Source organism: Triturus cristatus, chromosome 8 (assembly GCF_964204655.1).
Source record: "Triturus cristatus chromosome 8, aTriCri1.1, whole genome shotgun sequence".
In the NCBI taxonomy this organism is placed as follows: domain Eukaryota; kingdom Metazoa; phylum Chordata; class Amphibia; order Caudata; family Salamandridae; genus Triturus; species Triturus cristatus.
Genome location: NC_140591.1, coordinates 1196516812 through 1196538447, shown reverse-complemented (window position 1 = coordinate 1196538447; position 21636 = coordinate 1196516812). Strand labels below are relative to the sequence as shown.

Genomic DNA, 21636 nt, shown 5'->3' with positions numbered 1-21636 from the left:
GACTACTTCCCAGGGAACAGAAGTGGAGTGCAATAGAGCGTGAAGCCTTTGCAGTGGTATGGGCTCTGAAGAAGTTGCGGCCATACCTGTTTGGCTCGCACTTCCTGGTTCAGACCGACCACAGACCCCTTTGTTGGCTGATGCAGATGAAGGGGGAGAATCCCAAGTTGCTAAGGTGGTCTATTTCCCTACAGGGAATGGACTTTCAGGTGGAACATCGGCCTGGAGTGGACCACGCCAATGCAAACGGTCTCTCAAGGTATTTCCGCCTTAGTGATGAGAACTCCCAAGGGGTTGGGTAGCTCTCCCCACTTTCAGCTGGGGGGGACGCGTGTTAGACCTGTCAGCCCTTTGGGTGGTCCCTCCTCACCATTATTTATTTTGTCCCACTTTTGCCTCAAACCCTGTTAGAATTTTTCCTTTTTGGGAACCACCAGACTTTTTAGTGTTGATGCAGTGTCAGGGAGCCATTTTCCCTACCCCTGGAACTTCTGTCTGAGGGCCTGAGACACAAAATGGTGGCCACCCATTGTCACCTGTGACATCACTGGAACCTACTAGTACCTTCCAGAACATTCTAGAACCCTGTGAAAGAGGGAGGCAGGTTTGGAATGTTGGGAAACCATCTCAGGTTGACAGTTGGTAGTTGGCAGTTGGCACCTGACTAGTGAAGAGAGAGGACAGAGAAACAGAAGGAGGAAGGAGTAAGGCAGCAGGGGTGGAAACCAGTGCTTGGACTGGGGTCCAGAAACCCACCCTTGATGCTAGTCCCTACTGACCAAGCCCAGCCTAGTGCCCTGTGTGGGACAAAGACCAGAAAATCATCTTAAGGACCTGAACAGCCGGAACAGGCCTTAAAGGAGAAGAACAGCAAGTTCCTGACCTGTTTGGTGGAATCCTCCTGGAGACCCGACGTCGAGTAGTCTGGAGACCTGGAGCCCGAGGTGGATAAGCGGCGCTGACAGAAGGCAGACGTCGTACCCGGAGCCGCTAGAGGTCGAGTGAGGGTGCCGACAGAGGTCGTGGGGAGACACCGGAGGTCAAGTAGAAGTCACCTGAGGTTGAGGTGAGGCGTCGACGGGGGAGTGAAGTCCGCCTTCCGGAGTCGCCGGAAGCTGAAGTGAAGCGCGCAGGAGGTCGGGAGTGGAGATCGCACTCCGGAGTCGCCTGAAGTCGAGGCGAAGTGCGCAGGAGGTCGGGAGTGGAGATCGCACTCCGGAGTCGCCTGAAGTTGAGGCGAAGTGCGCAGGAGGTCGGGAGTGGAGATCGCACTCCGGAGTCGCCTGAAGTCGAGGCGAAGCGCGCAGGAGGTCGGGAGTGGAGATCGCACTCCGGAGTCGCCGGAACCCGAAGTGGAGCCGACGGAGGTCGGGAGTGAAGGTCGCACTCCGGAGTCGCCCGGAAGCGGGGAGACTGTGACGCCGGAACCCGACATCGAGCCGAGGCCGCCCAGCGTCATCGATCCGGAGCCGCCTCACAGCATCGACCCGGCGTCAGGTAAAGCGGATCGACCCGACATCGAACTGAGGCCGCCCAGCGACATCGAACCGGAACCGGCCGACGGCATCGACACGGCGTCAAGTGGAACCGATCGACTCGTCATCGAACCGGAGCCGCCCATCGACGTCGACCCGGCGCCGAGTAGAGCCGAACACCGAGAAAAGGGCAGTAAGTGGTAGAAAGGGCATCTTAGGCCCTGTGGAGCCCTAAAAGACCATTCTAGGGGCTAGAGGGGTGTTAGGACCAACCTGAGGGTGCTAGGGGGGGTGAGTTGAGACTGGTGCAGGGACCTGTGTGAGGGACTGTGTAGTTGGTGAGCCAGAACCTTAGGGTACCCTCATTATACCTCAGCTTAGGCCCCAGCCTTGACCACACTAGGTGGGACATCCCCAGGCCTCCCCAGTGACCACAAGCTGTACTTGGGCATGGTAAAATCAATCTACCTCATAAATGTGATCTGATTTGCAATTGTTTGACTGCTTATATTATTCATTGAAGGAGTGTTATTTATTGTCTACCTGTATTCATTCCTGCCTGGTATTTATTGTCTGACAGTATTTATTTGCCCTATGTATTTATCGCACCTCTATTTATTCCTTGTGTATTTATGACCTAGTCCTATTTATTGCACCTGTAAAGTGTTATTATTTAATTGACCTGCTATTTCTGAAGAAAATCCTCTTGTAATGTATTTGTGACATAACCCTGCAACTAAGAGAAAATTAAGATAAACACAAAGAGATTCTTTCATAAATTTTTACGGTGTAGTGTCGTTTTTGGAACGGATGAACGCATGGTTATTGTGAGGGTGTGACGTACGCTTAACACGGTGCCTGACCCCCGACCGCTCGAGCCAAGCTACCCCTTATGCGTGGAAAGGCCAGGTGACTGCTAACCCGGTTGCCCGGTTTTCTAACACTGTCGAAACCAGGAAGTGTCGGCCGCCATTTTCTCTCTCGCACTTGGAGGGGTGGAGGAAAAACAAAGTTGGATATCATAAAAATGGGGCAGGCTAGACAGCTCCTAACCACCTAGCCTCGGTTATGGTGTGCCAGAAGGCCATGCAAAGCCAAAAAATAAAAACATTTTTCCGAAAAAACGGCGAATACGCTTACCGTATGCGTACGGTAAAAAATTAATAAAAAAAAACAAAATCCATACTCTCCCCCCCCCGTGTGCAAAAAGTGCCTGTAGGGCACCTTTTGGACATGGCATATGACACCATAAGAGAACAATTAATAGAAATTCTTTCAGAACGAAGCGCATAATATGTCCTCCGTGTGCGGACGGTGCGCGAAGGGCATCGTGCGTACATGGCCCATCCAGCCTAACGTGGGCACGCGGTGCGCGTAGCGCACCGCGTGCCCACCGTGTGTGCATGGCACTAACTGCGTTAAGTGGGCGCACGGTGCGCGAAGCGCACCGCGTGCTCACTGTGCGCGCATGGTGCGCGAAGCGCACAGTGCACGCACGGAACGAACTGCGTGAAGTGGGCGCGCACGGCACGAACGGCGTAAAGTAACTTAGCATTTAAAAAAACGTACAAATTCACTGAAAAAACCATAGGTTTCACACACATTATAGTTAGGAATTAGCATTTAAAAAACCTTGCAAATTCACTGAAAAAACCATAGGTTTCACACAAGTTAGAGTTAGCTGTACATTTCACTCGTAAAAAACCAATGAAATTCCACGTTATAGTTAGTGCAGACAACTATAACTCACGCGACCGCAATCCTCTGCTAATGACATATGTGTCTTTATGAGAAAAAAATATTTGTAATATATGTATAGCTAAAATTTAATGGAAGAAGACATGGGCAAATAAGTGTCTAAATACAGTATTAGCATCAGCAGAGGATTGCGGTCGCGTGAGTTATAGTTGCCTGCACTAACTATAACGTGGAATTTCATTGGTTTTTTACGAGTGAAATGTACAGCTAACTCTAACTTGTGTGAAACCTATGGTTTTTTCAGTGAATATATATATATATATATATATATAGAGAGAGAGAGAGAGAGAGAGAGAGAGAGAGAGAGAGAGAGAGAGCGAAAGAGGGAAATGCTTTTCCATGTGTACAGAGCAGAAATTGCATTTTAATAACATGTTACTGAATCGCAATTTGTGTTCAGCGATTCGGTATTTGGGTCCTGTTTAGTGCGTTCCTTTCTGATGCAGAATCGCAAAGGTATGTAAGAATATTTTGCGATCAAATAACGGTTGCAAAACATTCATTTTTAACCGACATCTCAAGGGTGATGGTAGCCATTCGCAATTGGGAAGGGGTTCCTACGGGATCTCTTCCCCTTTGTGAATGTTGAAACAAATAGTTTTTTTAAGAGCAAGCAGTGGTCCAAAGGACCACTGCTTGCTCTTAACAATTAAACTCTAAAGTTTCATTTTTTCTTCATAAATGCAACCAGTTTTCCTTTAAGGAAAATGGGCTGCATTTAAAAAAATAAAAAAAGACACAGTGGTCTCCTGTCTCCAGTAGGCCACCGATCCTGTGATGGCCGCAATTCCTGATGGGTCCCAAATTGTGACCCACCTAATTAATATTCATGAGGTCGGTCAATTGCGACCCCATATGGAATCGGTAAATGAAACTCAATGGGTTTCAGTCCTACATGAGCAATTGCGATATACTAATTGTGATTTGCAAAGAATCGTAATCAGATAATCGCAATTACAAAAATGTGTACATATGGCCCTTAGACCTTTCACTTTGATACCTTTATTTAAATAGGAGACTTATTTCCTTTCTAAAGAACTATCACTAAATGTTATGTGTTGTCCCAGTGTTGGTTTTGGAGTTCTAAAATTACATCACTCTCCAACAATAACCACTGACTGTTTGACCTAGCTTACCATGATGGTAAAAGCCTAAAAGGTATTGACATGTCATCTGTATAAGCTTTAGTAGCCAGTTGATGGGGTACAGTGACAAAATGGAACACTTGCCTCAAGACTGCCCTGTACCTCAAGTCTTTTGGGTGCTGGAACGTTATCATGACACCACATTCTGGTGCTTCTGCACTGCATCACGTATGATGGCTTCAGCATGTGTCACTACACCACTCTGGAGGTAGGATGGTCATTTTTTTAGGTCTCGCAGACCTAGCGCTGGAGCGCGCATGCGTTCCTCGCTCTGCGAGGCTTATTGTAATCGGTACGATTTCAGTAGGGGACTTGAATCCCCGCCCATCCTTCCTATTGGCTTGAGTTATCATTCATGCTAAACGGTGGCTTTTCATTGTAAAGGAGGCTTCTTAGTCCCTCCATGTTACCGCCCTGTCTCCTCTTGGCCCCGTCCACCCAGACTGGATCGTTTACTTGCGGAGTTACACGGTCTCCTTCATAACTCTGTAAGCACTGTTTTTTTTAATCATTTTCAGCGCGGTCCGCTTTGGCTGCGCTTGTTAACTGTATGCTTCATGCTTGTGTAAGTGCTCGATGTCGTGTGTGTCGACCCCTGCCATCATCCTCCCCAACCACTTAGTCTCCATATCACTGCAATAAAGGCGCATGGGCTGGGTGACTCGAGTGGACTGACTGGAAGCGCACAATGTGCAGCACGGTTCACTCCACATCACTGCAACAAAAGGGCGCAGGGGGTGGGTGACTCCAATGTATGATGTGCAATGTGGTTCACTCCACATTACTGCAACAAAGGGGCGGGCGGGGGTGGGTGACTCCAGCATACGATGTGCAGCGTGGTTCACTCCCCCTGGCCTCTCATTAAGGAAAGTGCACCTCCTCGTATTGTTGCACACTTTCTCAACAGTGAGGGAGAGGAAATTTCTTCTATAGAAATGGTAAGGGTTCAAACAAAACATACCATATCCTGAAATAATTATTTAGGGTAAGGAAGCGAAAAACATTGTTTTCTTCATACAAAAACAGGAGCATCCAAATAACAGAAAGCAACTTATTTCGTCCTTATCTATTTACCCTTTCGTTGCGTGAGGACAGCAGCACCATTCAAATATGGCTGTGCTCTTTAGCTGTCATTGTCCCTCTTTTGTGTCTATTCGTAGGGCGTTATGTAGACCAAACCCAACAAAGGCAGCTTGAAACCCATCATACTGCAAGTTCACTGTAATTCAATCATATATATCGCCACTGTCAAGAGGCGACATTTTCTTTACTGCTGAAATAAATAAAGTCATCACTGCTTGGAAATGTCAAGTGGATTTGGTATTAACAATGGGCACACAAGAGCCGTCTGGTGTCTGGACTGGGTCTGAGGAGCTAGGCACGTCCTCACGGCTCGGCCGATAACCCTAGTTGACTTTTTCCTACTGAAACAAAAAAGATTGCCACTGTTAGGTCTGACTTAAAAACTTTTCTGAACCCTGGCCCCACACTCGTCTATGCCGCAGTCTATCAAATTACTGGAGGCTAATTTATACACCTCGCTAAACAAAACAAAAACAGAAACCCCCAATGTAAAGCCCAATCAGAGCCTGAATGAGTGACACCTGTAGATAGCATCCCCTCATTCTCATTTCCTGTCCACTTGACTTAGTCCCCCCCCACCTCCCCCGTTGGAGGATGGACAATCCCGCTCAAGGCTGCCCACCCCCCCAGAAAAAAATCCGCCTACCAAAACAAACTAAACATCTACACGACAACCTGTCTTAGCGTGGCAAGAAAAAGAAAAAAGTGCTCCGACGCTAGCAAAATTAAAAAGGAACTCCCAGTAGATGTGAAGACCCAAACGGAAACAGAGAGGGAAGGGTGGGTGGGACAAAATAGACGGGACCAAACCCCTCCTCCCCGCTCCCTAGGGCACAGTGATTTTTCCCGCCCCGCCTACCCCTATATGAAACCTCCCCTCGCGCGCCTCCCGCCTCCCTGATCCCTCTTCCGCCCCACCTGTGTGGCCGCTACCACTGTGCGAACAACCCAGGGGGCGACTGGCTCACGCCACGCACCCCCTGGGTCCCCCCTTGCAGTATTACCTTTCCATACGTTTGTTTCACCACACGGAGCACTAACACGTTATATAGACGGAAAAGCATATTTGAAACTAACATATCCTTATGGATGTAAAAGTTTATTTGGAACAATAAACCCCTCCAGGATAGAGCACTATCTTTGAAATTGGAGTTCAGTGTGACTTGGTAGCTAGCCCTTAACGCAGTTTATCCAACCTGATGTATACTTTTGCTGGGGCATTTTTGTAGTAAGCTTGTAAATAAATGTGACCGAACTAATGTGAAAGGTGAACCAGGGCAAGATTCTGTTTAGCCCTTTTATGCTCACAGGTGGAAAGTTCATCCCTTTTAAATTATACCAATTTATATCACATTTCCCATGTATTTCATCCTATATGTCGAGAGCATTACATGCATGTCCACTGTGACTTTCGAGCAGCAGAACTTCACATGAATCTAGAGACATTTATTATTACAACAATTTTTACAAGAACAACCACTTTTATACTAATGCCACTCCTTTGACAGGGGCATCTGTGTGCAGCCCCCATCTCACTTTCGTTTGTCCATGCGAGATAAAAATCAAAATAATAAATGTACAACAAACCCCTTATTAATCAAAGTGCAGAGAGGCAATGGTGTCAGATTTAAAGACGAGTATTATTGAGTTTAACGTTTTCTCTTCTCATAGGTACTTGGGCAAATGTTTACAGTATTCAGCCAATCATGTCATTGTGTTCTTAGATATTATGTATTAGGTATTAAGCAAGTATTAAACAGATTAGCTGAGAATCGCTGGGAGCCTGAGGCCAGCAGACCCGCAGGCCGCTCTGGGCAGTGAGACAGTAACACACTTTTGTTGGAAGAACCAATAAAGAACTCTGCAAAAAGAACTAATATTTCAAACACTTTACAGCTCTACAAGTAAATCTGAAAGCGGGAACTTCACTACACGCCACATACACTCCATAACACATCAATAAAATACACTGTCATTTACAACGCCATTTACAACGACAATAGCTCTAACTTAAGCAAATGCGAGACCTATTGCATTTCCAATGCTTGTTATTACTCCTACTCCAAGGAAAAATGGTCTCCTGTGCAATGTGGTCAAATATGATCCAACTTGCAGTTCTCTGTGCTGGGTGAGGATAGGAAGGACTAAACAGACAACAGTGTGGAATGGCGCAGGGTTCCAGAGCAGTCCTAGTGCCCATGCTTCTGTAGGGGAGTGCTTGTCGTCTGCACCATAGAAAATAAGATAGTTCCATTTGTGGCTTTCCCGGCTTGAGAAGGACCTGCATCAATGGTCATTTGATGGGGTCAAAATGAGCAGGAAGGGGTAATTTACCTATCCATCTTCCTGGGTTACTTGATCTTTGGGTCTAGCCTCACCCTTTCAGTGAGAGGGTTCCACATACGCGGAAGACGAAAATACAGCAGAAATCGTGTGAGGTCTTCCCCAGGAAGGAACATCATGGAATGAAGAGGGCTTTGAACAATGTGTCTGACAGGACACATAAAACACAATATAAGAAGGGAGACATCTGAAAAGGGGAAGGATCTCCACTTCTATCTTTTTAAGGAAGCATCTGAGCATTTTATGCACAATAACATTCAGCATATGCTTTACAGGAGATGATCCTACGTCTTCAATGCACAATTTAAGCGGGACTCTTTTGAGGAGAAACAGCATCCTCACTTACCAGCTCCAAGAAGCCCCTCACGACCTGCCTTTGCTTCAAGTTGGTCTCCCCATCCAGGTTGGCAGTTTCAATGTGGCACAGTCCGTCAGGGTCACTGGAGGACAGCAGCAGAATATCTGCTGGGACAATTTCATTGCACCGGAGCTGTATGAAGTCTCCAACTTGCACATCCTTCCAGTATCTCTCCACATATTTCCTCTCATTCCTGAAAAATAAAAATATGTTGAGACTTTATATCATAACAGCTACACTTCAAATGCCTAATGTAAGTATGTACCTCTTTTCCATTGACACATATCTGTATTTACTTACTACAACTTATTATGTCAGAGTTATGTATGTTTTGTACATCATCGACTATCTCGCATGTATTACATAGGCGTAGGAAGTTGAACTCCATAGAATCATACTCATGCAAGAAAATGGCGTAGAGTCCAGACAAAACATTAAACTGCAATCAACCCCTATGCGCTTATGGATGTTTGGCCAACCACAAAAACTACTTAAGTCCAAAAATGAAAGCGCAATGGGCCTAATTTACAAAGGTTCTTTTAGCCATATGGAAACAAATACTGGAATAAATGAAGAAGAAAAAACATGCTGGAGTCAGTGCATGAACAACCAAATTATGTGATTATGCCCCGTTCCATAGGGATTAACTTGTAATGTTACAGTAATATCACACCCGGGGCATTAACATACTACACAGTAAGTTGGGCTTCCTGGTGCAGTGTCACCTTCTCAGAAGTTATGAGGACCTTGGAATGAGGCCCGCAGTAGTGACTATTGCTGGTAGAAGGAAATCCAATGTCAGGGAGAGACGGTGCTAATGAGAAAATACAAGAGAATACAGTGTGTTCAGGCTATTCCTTCATAGGTTATGGGGATGAGGGGACGCTTGAAGCTTAAGGAGGCTTATTTGGAAGGAGCGCAGGTTGATGGAGGTTTTCAGGAAGATGGGGAGGCAACTAGCAAAGGAGTTTTAATGCTGAAGTCTCCACAATACAAAAAGTAGCTTCACAGTCATTGTTCCAGGAATCACCACTATATGCCACACAAGGAGCTGACAACCTCTCACTCCAGCCACAGGTACCACCCTCCAACTTTCACAAGGCACTTGGAGTGTTAATTCACATCACTTTCTACAGTATCACAGCTCGCAGTATTATTCATTCAGACCCCACACAAGGTTTTTACAGGGTTGCTATGATACTCAAGGAACAAAATACTGAGGAGATGGTGGGGGGTGGATTACTACGTGGTAAGATGATCAGAAAGTGGTGGTGGTGAGGTATGTAAACAAACGACCCGACTCACTAGGATTTAATCTGTGAATGTGTCTTACTCCTGGAATACAGGAGTAAGTCACAACTATGTGAGATGTTAGCAATATTTACTCACAGGAAAAGCTTGGAGAAAATTAAAACCTTTCCTTCATAGGCCACACCGCAATTCCACACTATTCTAGATAAGCACTGCACAAAGCAAAGTGTCATAGCCGTCAGCTAATGTGTTTCTGCACCTCATCAGTGGTATAAAGCGATGCATAAATGCAATCAGAGTACAATCAATGGATCAATCAGCAATTTTATTTTTTATAATAATTTTATTAACATTAAATTTGTCACTTATAGGATAGCAGCGATACACATTCTGTTAGAGAAGAAATTAAGAAATTAACAATTCCGTGCACAGCTTCTCATTCCAACATTACAGTTCTGCGGCCCCCTTTCTTGAAATTTCCAGCTCTACCGTTAGTGAAATACACAATTCTCCTCGATATGCATTCCAGGCACCCCATTTTTTGTACCACTTTTTAGGACAGTCCCTAGATTTGTAGACCTCTTTACCCACCATACATTTGCCCATTTCTGCCACCCAAGGTACAACTAGGGGGGTATGCCCAATCAACCCTCCTATACATGGGCACAGGACATCTGAAGGATGTAGAACAAAGAAGTATGGAGGGATGAATCACTCTTTTATTTTCGTCTAAGGCACCGTTAATTACCCTGACGTTCTCAATATTTTATGTGGCTACAAATACTCATGATTCTGTTGGGTACATATACCATTAGGCTGGTCTGCCACCCAGACTATTATCAGTGGACGGTCTGCTGCTCCCCATTTCATTGCAATTGCCCTTTTCACCAATGTGCAACCCAGGGTGGCTAGTTGTTGCTCTATGTCTGTTAAGTCGGTTGCGTCCCACACATTCAGAATCCCCATTAAAGGTGTTAGAGTGATTTGTTTCCCTAATGCATCGTGTCGTTTCTCTGTGGCCCTCTCCCATAGGTGTCAGATCTGGGGGCACTCCCACAGTATATGATAAAATGTGGCCATTTGGTTACATCCTCGCGTGTTCCTATTTTGGCTAAGGTCACACCGGTGAGGTACGTCCTGTGTAAAACTTTTAATTGGATCAGTCGAAAACGATGATTTATGGCTGCCTCTCTTGGCGACATCAAAGCGGTTTGCCAGTCATCATCTTTGATCTGTCCCAAATCTGCCTGCCATCTGTCCCTGAGAGAGCGGAAGAGTCTGGCATATTGTTGCATAGCTTATGGTACATAAGGGAAATGGTTTTGGTAGGGATAGATTCTGATACAAGTCGATCCTCCAAGGGGGATGAGTCTGGTATGGTTGTCAGGTCTGGGAGTGCGGTTTTAAGCGGGTTTTAAGCGTGTAGCAAATCTGTAGATACCGAAATATCTCCCCATACGCCAGTTCGTATTTAATTTGTACGTATTTAAGTGTAAAAATCTTGTCTTTTTGTAGGAGATCGCCAACGGTGGAGATTCCGATGGTGTCCCATTTGTCAAACCCTACGTGGTTGGCAGAGCAGCCCCAGTTGTTGAGAGGACCGTAGGGGTGTGGCTTTCGTCAATTTCCCCATCCAGCCCAGACGTTTGGTTGCCTTATGCCAGATGGATACCGTTTGAGCCATCGGACCTAGATATCTCCCTTTGCGGGGCATGGTATATAGGCCCCCGAGATACCCCTCTCATCCCATCTGATATCTTTCTAGTCGATACACTGGGTTCGTCGGGATATTGTACTGCCAATGATTGACCGCTACCAATTGTGAAGCCCAGTAATAAAGCTGTATGTCTGGGAGTGCAATGCCCCCGTCGTACCACCCTTTAGTCAATTTCCCTAAAGCGATTTGCGGTGTACTGCCATCCCACAATAGTGTTCGGACTTCCGCCTCGACGCTACTAAAATAGAAGTCTGGGATATGAAACGGCCAATTCTGGATGAGGTAAAGGAATCGTGGTAGTGGCAGCATTTTAAATAGGGCAGCGCGACCTAATAGTCATAGTGGCAGCGACCTCCAGTGTTTATCATCATCACGAAATCTATTTAAGGGGCCTACTAAGTTCTTGTCATAAAAAGTTTTAAGGTCTGGAGTAATGAATATCCCCAAATACCGGAATCCTTCAAAGGTCACCTCAACATCACATCCCCTAGGTAGTCTGGATGCAGGCCCATGGAGGACGAATAGCACTGATTTAGCCTAGTTAATAGCATATACGGAGGATATGCCGAAGTTTGCTCAATCAGCAATTTTGAGTCCAAATTCCAGTGCCATTGTCCTTTATCTAGTCTGCAACTACTCAGAAGTTATTGTGTGATAATTTCTCGGTAGTCAAATATCACAGTAGTCAAATATTGTACTGAGCCCTTTATGTATCAGTTCACTGACAGGCTATTCTAGGCCCACAAAAGATAAAAGGAAGGTGAATCAAACAGGAATACTAGTCTGAAAAAATGAGCAAAATGTGCATAGTTGCTCTTTTTAGAATTTAAATAACCAAAAAGCACTTCGGATTAGTTGTACCCACACATCACTCTTCCATCAACTGTTATGATTATGAGACATCATTCATACTCTGCGATGTTGGTAGAGTATCCGGGGTCAAATGGAACTGGGCAAAGTCCTGCCTGTTCCCAACAGCGGTGATTAATCCTGGCCCCCAAGATACTGACGGCGTGAAGTGCGAGTATAGATGTTTGACATAACTAGGGACCCAAATATATCATACGCAGGGCATTTTACTGGAGAGCAAAATCGGTAGAGCCATCAGAGCGATGAAAGGTAACTTTGATTTTTGGGGTCGCACTACCTCTTTCAGTAGCCGGCCGTGTGGCCCTACTTAAAATGGTGATCCTCCCGAGATTGTTGTACTATTTTTGGACCTTACCAAGTTGGGTACCGACGAGACTCTTTACACAAATCAAGACAATGATTAAGGGGATTTTATGGGGAAATTGCAGGAGGAGGGTGGCAATGGGAGTCCTTATGAGGCCGAGATCAGAAGGGGGTCTGGCAGTGCCTGACTTCGAGGCTTATTACTTAGCTGCTCAGCTACAGTGGCTCACACAGGAAGTGGTGTCTGGGTTTCTGGGAATGGGGGAGACTGGAGGTGGAGTTCCATCACTGCGAGTACTGTCCCAAATTGTTTTGAAGTTACCTATCCGACTCCATACCCTACCGGGTGCATTACGAACAGCACAGCAATGCTGGAATAGGAGCCTGAAGCGTGCGCGGATTATATATCCCTACGCACATGATATCCCTCTATCCATGTGTGATGCATTGCCGCATGGGGGTAACTGCCAAGCGTTGACAACCTGGAAAGAGCGGAAACTGTCCACAATAGGAGACTTGTATGAGAACAGTACTATGATTCCCTTCCATGATTTACAGGAACGATATGACTTGCCCAGAGGGGATTTTTTGTTACACTCTGCGCTTGCTGCGACTTTCCAAAAGAAATGGAGGGAGGGCTTAAATAAACCACAGACATCGATGGGGTGCCAATATATAGTGACGGCGGCAGGAACCTTTAAAGCGGTCACCTGTCTCTATAAGTGCATGACGCTAGAAATTATAGTTCCTTTGACTGCCCTTAGATTAAAATGGGAAGAGGATTTGGGGATGATATTCCAGAAAAGGCCTGGGCTGATCTTGTGGAAAGGGAGTGGAAGAGTACTAGAAATGCCCGATTCCAACTGGTGCATTTTTATGTATTACACAGAGCATATCTCACCCCGGCAAAGATTAACAAGTATTTTGACACCTGAACAGCAGCATGCCCACGCTGTAATAAGGAGGGGGCAGATTTTCAACATATGTTTTGGGATTGCCCTCAGCTGGAGAGCTATTGGGTAGAAGTGGTCACATTATTGACTGAGATCACTGACAGGGAGCTGGAGCCGGCCGCGGGACCATGCCTCCTACATTGGTTCCCCCATATGGCCAAAAAAAGGTCACAAGCAATTTCCTGGGCCTATTATTAGCTAAACGAGATATTACCATGCGTTGGAAAGCAAAGAGGGGCCCAAACGTTAAAAGATGGAAGGCAGAATTATGTAAATGGGCGGAGTGTGAAGGTATAGTTCGACTGCAGTTAGCAAAACGAGCAGGGAGTGAGAAAGCATTAGTAGCAACAAGGGCATGGGAAACTTTGGAGGTGCTCCTAAAGATCCCGGATAATGATAACGATGAGGAACCTACGGCTGACGAGCTGGATTAGATACCTTACCCCTGGGCACTGTATAATAAGGCGGACCTAGGCAATGAACATGAGCCTTCCCCCTGCACCTGTCAAGGTTTGGTCTCCCTGAGCATTACTGTAGTTACATTTGGGGAACTAACCTGCAGTAATCCCAGTCTGTAGATCAATTGCTGATTTTGTGTGGCGCGCCTAGTGGGTGGGCTGGGTGTTTGAGGGGGTATTTAGAAGTGTTAGAAGTCTAGGACTATATTAGGGTATAGGATGTTGACGATCTGCACACTATATGATTATTCCTCTCTACAAGATTCCTACATGGTGTGTAGGGAGATGGGGAATTCGTATGTAACTGAGGTATTATGCTTATCTCAAATGCAATGATGCCCTCGTTACTTGACCTGTGTGTAACCTGACGCAGGTCGCGTCATTCGATGTGCCTATACAAATGTTTAAGAATCAATAAAATGGTTGGCAAAAAAAAGAAAAAAATAGGAGATCATTCATTTTCATCCTCAGTCCTTCTTTCACTTACAATTTTATTTTGTCCTAGATATCAAACATTGAAACAATAAACAATTCAAATGTTTGGCATGATTTCTTCAACTTGTTACACCGAGACCTGACTCCCTCTATGCTAACCCTCCCCCCTTGGTGGAAAATAAGACTAAACTCAAGCTGAATCCTGTCTCCCCCTGCAACTTTTGTGAGGGAAATATGCCATCCAACTACCCTCTCCCTAAGGGGTCCCAACCATTATCTTATCCTAGGCCGGCCGCTGGTTGTAATAGCCTCCCCTACATTGAGGAAATGCTGGCCGACCTCAAGCAGGATCTCCTTACTGTCAAAGATAACCTGCAGACCCTCTTACATTTCTCCTTGAAGATGGAGACGTTTTGTAAACTCTATCCCTCCAATGTGACTGATCAACTTAGCCTTCCAGCAAGTGTTAAAGACTGCGATGGGAAATGTCTTTTCTCAATAGCCCGCTTAGCCTACTCTGGAGAACTCGGCCTCTTCCAAATCACCCCTCCAGGCCCCATAGGTCTATGCCTCAGTTGTCGGATGATGACACTCTCTCACTTCTTCTATCGTACAACGGCTCTTGTTGTGTCTCCTCTCACTCACCAATCAACATCCCAACTAGCTCCTCTGACCCTTTTAGAGAACCAGATGTTAACCTAAGATCTGTAAACAAGGATAACCTACTACAGGTCCCCACTTCTCACCTAGAAGCGGTAACAACCAACTTGCACATCAAATTGATCTTTCTCAACTGCAGATTAGCAGTGAAACATGCAGCCGATATCTTTGAACTCATCATCACGCAACAATTGGACCTCCTGATCTTAACTGAAACCTTGCTTAATGACTCCTCCTCCCCAATTCTTGAATTCCTAATCCCTCCTAAAAACGGGATTATCAGACTCAATAGACCTGTTAAAACTGGGGATGGGGGGCATTACTTGCATCATCACCAAATATCTTTTCACATTTTGGAAAAAGTTCTGGTCAGACAAGGTCAACCACTCAAAACCAATCATCTGGTTCGTAATCTGAGAGACCTCAACATCAATGATCTAATATCGATTAGCAAGAATCTTCTTCCGCCAACCCCTAACATGACCAACATGTATGACCTTACGGATCATTACATAAACACTATGACAAGTATATTCAACACAATTGCTCCGAAGCAACTTAGAAGGATTCCGATCAAACAATCCAAACTCTGGCTTAATGGCTCCATAAATAAGGAAAGTCGCAAACTTCGGCTTTCGGAGAGAGTATGGAGAAATTCTCCCTCCATTACAAGCCTTAAACAATAAAGGAGGACGAGAAGCGCGTATAACAAACATGCTAAAACTGATCACTTCAGGGCTCAGCTTGACAGCACTAAAAACAGACCCAAGAAACTATTTGAAATCATCATACAACAAGCTAATCACTCTACCAATCATATCTCTGCACCCATGATCTCCTGCCCCAGTGGGGAGGACTTCTCAGCACACTTCTCTGAAAAGGCAAGAAAAATTGAACTTAAACTGCAACACGCAGCAGTAAATTTGATGCCTCTGAACTCCCTCGCATCCTCGGCGGAACCCTACGGTAGCGAGAGCACCTACTTCCTACCCCACATTTTGCCCTCCAAAAAACAATGCATCTTCAGAATTCCTTTCTACTTCCAGATGATGCAGAGCTGCTCCAATCTATGGCGTCTTCAAAACCTTCCAATCACTTCAGCAATCCTCTACCCACTAAGTTTTTCAAGGAGAGGAGTTGGCCTAACTGCTAGGGCGGTCAACCTCGAATCTGGGGAACTGGGTTTGAGTCTTGGCAATGACGCTGAACATCCCGTGTTTCTCGGCAAATCACTTAATCTCCCTATGCCTAACAAAAAAATAAATGTGTCCTCATGTAATGCAACTGGTGCTATGTAAAGCGCTCTGATACCCGATTCGGGTCAAGTTTGCGCTATATAAAACTATGAAAAATAAAAAAAAGGAACTCAGTTCGGCCATTCTTCCACTTTGGTCCCTGATTGTTCTAGAATCTCTTGTGCAATGTAGGATTCTTGATTTCCTTAAGATGGGGCAAGTCACTCCCATCCCAAAAAAGCCTAATGCTGACTTAGCTGATCCTAACAATTTCGGAGCAATCACCAATATCATGACTTTAGCTAAATTGCTTGAGAAATGCATTCACACACAGCTCTGCAACCACATCTAGAAATTTCAGCTCCTTGATCTCGACCAGTCAGGTTCAGAGCAGGTCACAATACTGAAACAGCTCTAAATCACATTGTTGATGACGCCTTGAGATCTCTTGACCAAAATGTTCCATGTCTACTGATCCTTCTTGATTTGTCCTCAGCATTTGACACCGTCAAACATGAAAACCTGATTGCTTTTCTTCAAAATAGGATGGGGCTATCGGTCCCTGTCTTAAATTGGTTTGCCTCTTTCCTACATAACCGGACGCAAAGAATCAAAGTTAACCACTCCCTTGCAAATAGTACCCCGGTCATTATTGGAGTACATCCACGTTCTGGACTTTCGCCCATGCTTTTCAACCCTTTCGTGGAACCACTCTCCGATATTTTGAACCGCTCTAACATTCCATACCATATGTATGCTGATGACACAACTGTATTTGAACATCTCCTCGCCAGATGACATGAAAACAATGGCTAACTTATAATCATCTGTTGTTAAATACCCTCAAAACAGAATTTCTCCTGATTGCCCCCTGCAATCACTCTGCACCTACTCAAGACTGGCTCAAGCAACTTACTGCTCTTAACTGCAACCCTTATGTTGTTGACTCTGCTGGATCAGTGCTACTATTAGGAGAGCTGATCATCAGCTCAACACTCTAAGGAAAAGCAAGTCATTATTACCTTCTGAGGACATCCAGTCAGCAGTCCAATCCTTAGTTATCTCACGCTTAGAATATGGATTGGTGACCGTAACTGGGTGACCTAAGGCTAGATTGGCTCCTCTTAGAGCCACTCTGAGCTCTTCGGCCAGACTTATCATGGGCTCCAGAAAACATGACCACATCACACCAGACCTAATTCAACTATACTGGCTGTCCATCGAAGCAAGGATCTGTTTCAAGAGAGCTTGCCTGACAGACAAAGCTATTCATTACAACACCCCCGTTTACCTGGCAAAAGAACTTGAGCTATCGGGTTCAAGTCGGAACTCAAGCAGCTCTAATACCTTACTGTTGAAACCTCCCAAATTCAGTAAGAAAAGAACATACAATAGTGCTTTCTCTGGTCTTGCTCCAAGAATATGGAACGCTCTTTCCTTCCGAGATCAGATCTAACCCATCTACTGACTCATTCAAAAAACATGTCAAATGGCTAATCCTGCATGACCATCTACAGCAATAGCCATGGAGCATCTTAAACTACTTCCATCTCCTGTTTGACATTCTTTTATACCTTTTGTACAAAAGTTCTAGCGGTGTTTCCTCACATGCCCTTTTGATTTATTACTCTGCTGGAACTTTACATGTCCCACAAGATGGGCTGACTACCCTAGGTCAACATTATTATTTTGTCTTTCCCCTTGTTCCCCTATGACTTAGTTGCTTTTCATGTGCTTCACATGTTCCGCTTTGATGTTGTACTCATGCTTTTACCTCATTCCAGTTACGCTACTTTGTGCAGCTCTCTGATTCCCATTCAGGTCATGTTTGCGCTTTATAAAACTTTTCAAATAAATACAATATTTTGGAAAAAAAGAAGTATCCTAATTAAAAATATGAGCACCGAACTTCAGTAAAACCCCTTACAAGCACTAATTGTACAGAGAAAAAAACTTCTGGGAAGTTGCTTGGTAAGGTCGTCTAATCAATAGAATGTGCAGTCACTAAGGAAGCCAAACTCTCTCATGGCTTCCGCTCAGCATTGAACCGACCGGAGATGCAATCCGTTAGGGTCTATATTGCCTAATTATTCACTGTAGCGATACACACACTGAAAGATCTTGTCCCAAAGGTACCAACCATAAGTGACTTTTCTAAGGATTTCTTATCTCAGCTGCACAGCTTTATTAACAATCACTGGCAAAACCAATATATTTTGTCTTTAATGTGCAAATGCATGGAAACACAGGCGTTCACAAATGTTGCTTACATGGACTGCATACAGAAGTCCTGTTTATCACATTAAAGGCAGTCCATGCTCCGACAATACTGGGAAGAAGGCAGCAACATGGTTTTCGCTCACCATGAAATGCATATTGGAAAGTTGAATGTGGCGATCAGCCTGATGATTAAGTGTACTGTTCAGATGTAAAATAGTCCCTCGTGCATTTAGTGGAAGCACTTCCTGGTAAGTGGAATCATGCATCAAACAGCCAACTGCATGAAGGGTGAGCAATACTCTCGGTAGAGACAGTACCAACCTCATATACAGGGCCGGCTATAGGGCGGTGCGACCGGTGCCACCGCACCGGGTGCTGACTCGTCGAGGGGGCGCCGTGTTTGGAAGGATTTTATGGTTTAAAAAGCACCGGTTGCTGCATTACTGGCCTCCCGCAATTTTCATACAGCAATTAAACTGTCAGGGTAACTCCGGTGATTAATGTTCTTTCTGGAGAGAGAAGGAGTTTTGTCTTGTGGAAGTTTTATCTCATTTTATGGTAGCACAGAATGTTAATGTGCCTGCTGCAAAGAATGTGTACCATGCCAATCACAAAGTGCAGATAGTTTAAATAGGTCAGGGCTTTTGTCAGAGAGATCCTTTGGTTACTAGCAGTGTAGATGTTAAAATCCTAACATGGAACAGTGAGCTAATAACTGTCATTCAAGAGCTGCATGCAAACAGTCAAGGTATAGATTAGAGCATTATGATTTTTTTCCTGCGTCTTCCATTATTCTAATGTTTCAAAAGGGTTCATTTCGGTAAAAAAAAATCCTAATTATTAAATGTAACCTCCAACCCTGGGGTTAGGTTTTAATTCTGAGTCTGTGTCTCTCCAGACCAAGCACTCTTAAACTATACTGTCTACCAGAATGGATGACATGTGACTCACCTTGTAGTCTTCTGGCTTATGTAACATTTCCTATACACTGATTTACACACATATGATTGATTGTCTATGTGTAATGTATGTTTGTGTGTGATGTTAAGTGGCCCGACACCCTACACTGGTATAGGTGGCACTATATAACTAATTAAATGTATCTGAGAGAGAGTCGTTATGGAGACTTGAGGGGGCACTATTAAAGGGTGGTAGTGAGGGAATCTGTGGGGGGCGCCCATGGGGGTCACCAACAAACATTGTTGCACAGGGCGCCACCAGTGCTAAAGCCGGCCCTGCTCATATACACTTAAACGGTTATTTGGTAACAATAGGTCACCAAACGGTAGAACGGTCCAGCAACACCTACAGAACAGGTTTCTCAGAGTACAGGTTGGGATCACTCCTACAAGAAAGAATAGTTAGTGTGAGGTCTCCAAAAAAATTCTCAGAATGTGGTGACAAATGTATTCTATTATTTGTCACGTTCTGATCTATTTACTTATATACCTTCGGAGAGGTGCCGTCTGAAAGAGCCACTGTTCCCAATACTTTATAATATACATAGATTGATTTGGTATATCCTCTCTCACCTCATGCCGTTGGCTGTTCTGTGCATCATTCCACTGTGTTTATCAATCCACCTCTCCTTGGGAGAACAGCATTGTATTGCATCAGGGACTATTTTACATCTCAAACGTAGTCTGAAAGATCGCCTATTACATTTCTTATCTCATAGATACATTGCATATTTAAAATGTGTATTTATTTTTCACTGCAGCAGGCTCTTTAAATGTTTTAATAAGTACTCACAATGCAAGCCAGGCCCATAACTGTTTTTAATATATTCAGGATACGGTTTAGTCATGTCATGTTTACAATCTATTTCCGGACAGTTACCCCCAGTGATGGTAATTAGAAGTTCGGAATCTGAGTAAGGTCTTCCTAGCACTTTGGGATTGTTTGTTATAGAACTTTATTTTTTCAGGTGTGCCGTTCAAAATGATGAATTACTACACAACACGAGAACCTTAAAAAGGGGCAGTGTACATAGAAACTTGGTGTGCGGTGTAGAAATACGTTGCACTGCCCTAAAATTGTGGTTTAATTTCTTGCTAACAAATCACAGTGTAATGAAAAAAGGAACACAGTTTCCTGAATAAAAACTAAACATATATATTATTTAATGTAACAGAAATGTTGTTCACCTATTTGTGTCCTGATGCCATTTTCTGCAAAGTAGACACCCTGTGGCAAACACTATGTTTTCCAACTCAAAAATGAGACAAGACAGACAGGAAGAGTGCATTAAGGGCACTGGTCCACACCCACGGCTCATGAATATTCATGAGCCAGGTACATGGCTTGTGGCACTCTGAATTCCTATAGTATGAAAGCCTATTAAGAGTGAAAGACCTATGATATGTAGATTCACAGGTCTTGGTCGAAAGACACAGCTGTTCTTCTTCTCCTCCGAGGCTGTTGTCCTCTAGGTTCTAGAACATCTTTCATTCCACTCTTGGATTTGTTCCTCACCATCTAGCTACCTTCCGACTTCTTAAAACCCATCTTTTTTTAAAGCATAATTGTTTTACGTCAGGTTGGTTGAATCTAGTAAGAGGACAACTACTAGTGACCGTATGCTCCCATGAATGAAATAAATAATCGCATTTGAAACACACGGGGTATCAGTACCCGGATGAATTGACAATGGCTCTGTGCACTGCATCTGTTCGGCCTATGTCACTCTGGGAATATCCATGAGTTGAGATTTCCGACAGACTGGCTACACGTCTTGCCGGATAGGACAGCTGCATAAGAATAGCCTCTACAATTACAATGTGTGTCAAGAAAAAATATCCCCAAATCCAAGCTGCTATGCGAAAACTGCTTCAAAACCCCATCAGGGGTAACGTGCTATATAAATGCAAACCTTTCCCTCCTCTATCCCTCCATTATGCTTTTCAGTTCAAATAATAGACTAACGTGTCCACCACACAAATTAATTTCATATTTCCCTATACTAATTCACCACTAATCTTTTTTGGGTTCCAGAGTAGCGTGCTACTCACCGAAAAAGTGCTTTGACGCCTCGTCAGGGGAAGTAAGCGCTATATAAATGCAATTGCAATTACAAAGTTGCAAATTTGCACCAGTGTCATTGCAGCGGTTTTCACATTGTTATTGTAACTGCATATATGTATATAGCGATTGCTATCCCTAATGGGGTGTTGAAGCGCTTTACATTGGACAGGATGCTGCTCTGGAGCCCAAGGTTAGTAGTTAGTCCAGTGTTATTTGTTAATGTTGGTTTTGGGGATTAGTCTTCTGTGCTCAAGCAAATCAATCCATGGACTCCAGTTTCTCTGTGGCAGACTAAATTAATATGAGGGAGGTGTTATCATGGGAGTGAGGGCGGTGCAGATCTTTGGT

At 44.5% G+C, this 21636-nt stretch overlaps 1 protein-coding gene across 1 annotated transcript in view; it reads right to left on the bottom strand.

Annotated features, from left to right (window-relative positions):
- The window catches only part of ATP10A (ATPase phospholipid transporting 10A (putative)), an 831750-nt gene that overhangs the window by 567401 nt on the left and 242713 nt on the right, over positions 1 to 21636 (bottom strand). Inside the window, exon 2 of the mRNA XM_085622881.1 lies at positions 8151 to 8355. Within this exon, the coding sequence (XP_085479007.1) occupies positions 8151 to 8355 (205 nt within the window). The remainder of the gene's footprint in view (positions 1 to 8150; positions 8356 to 21636) is intronic.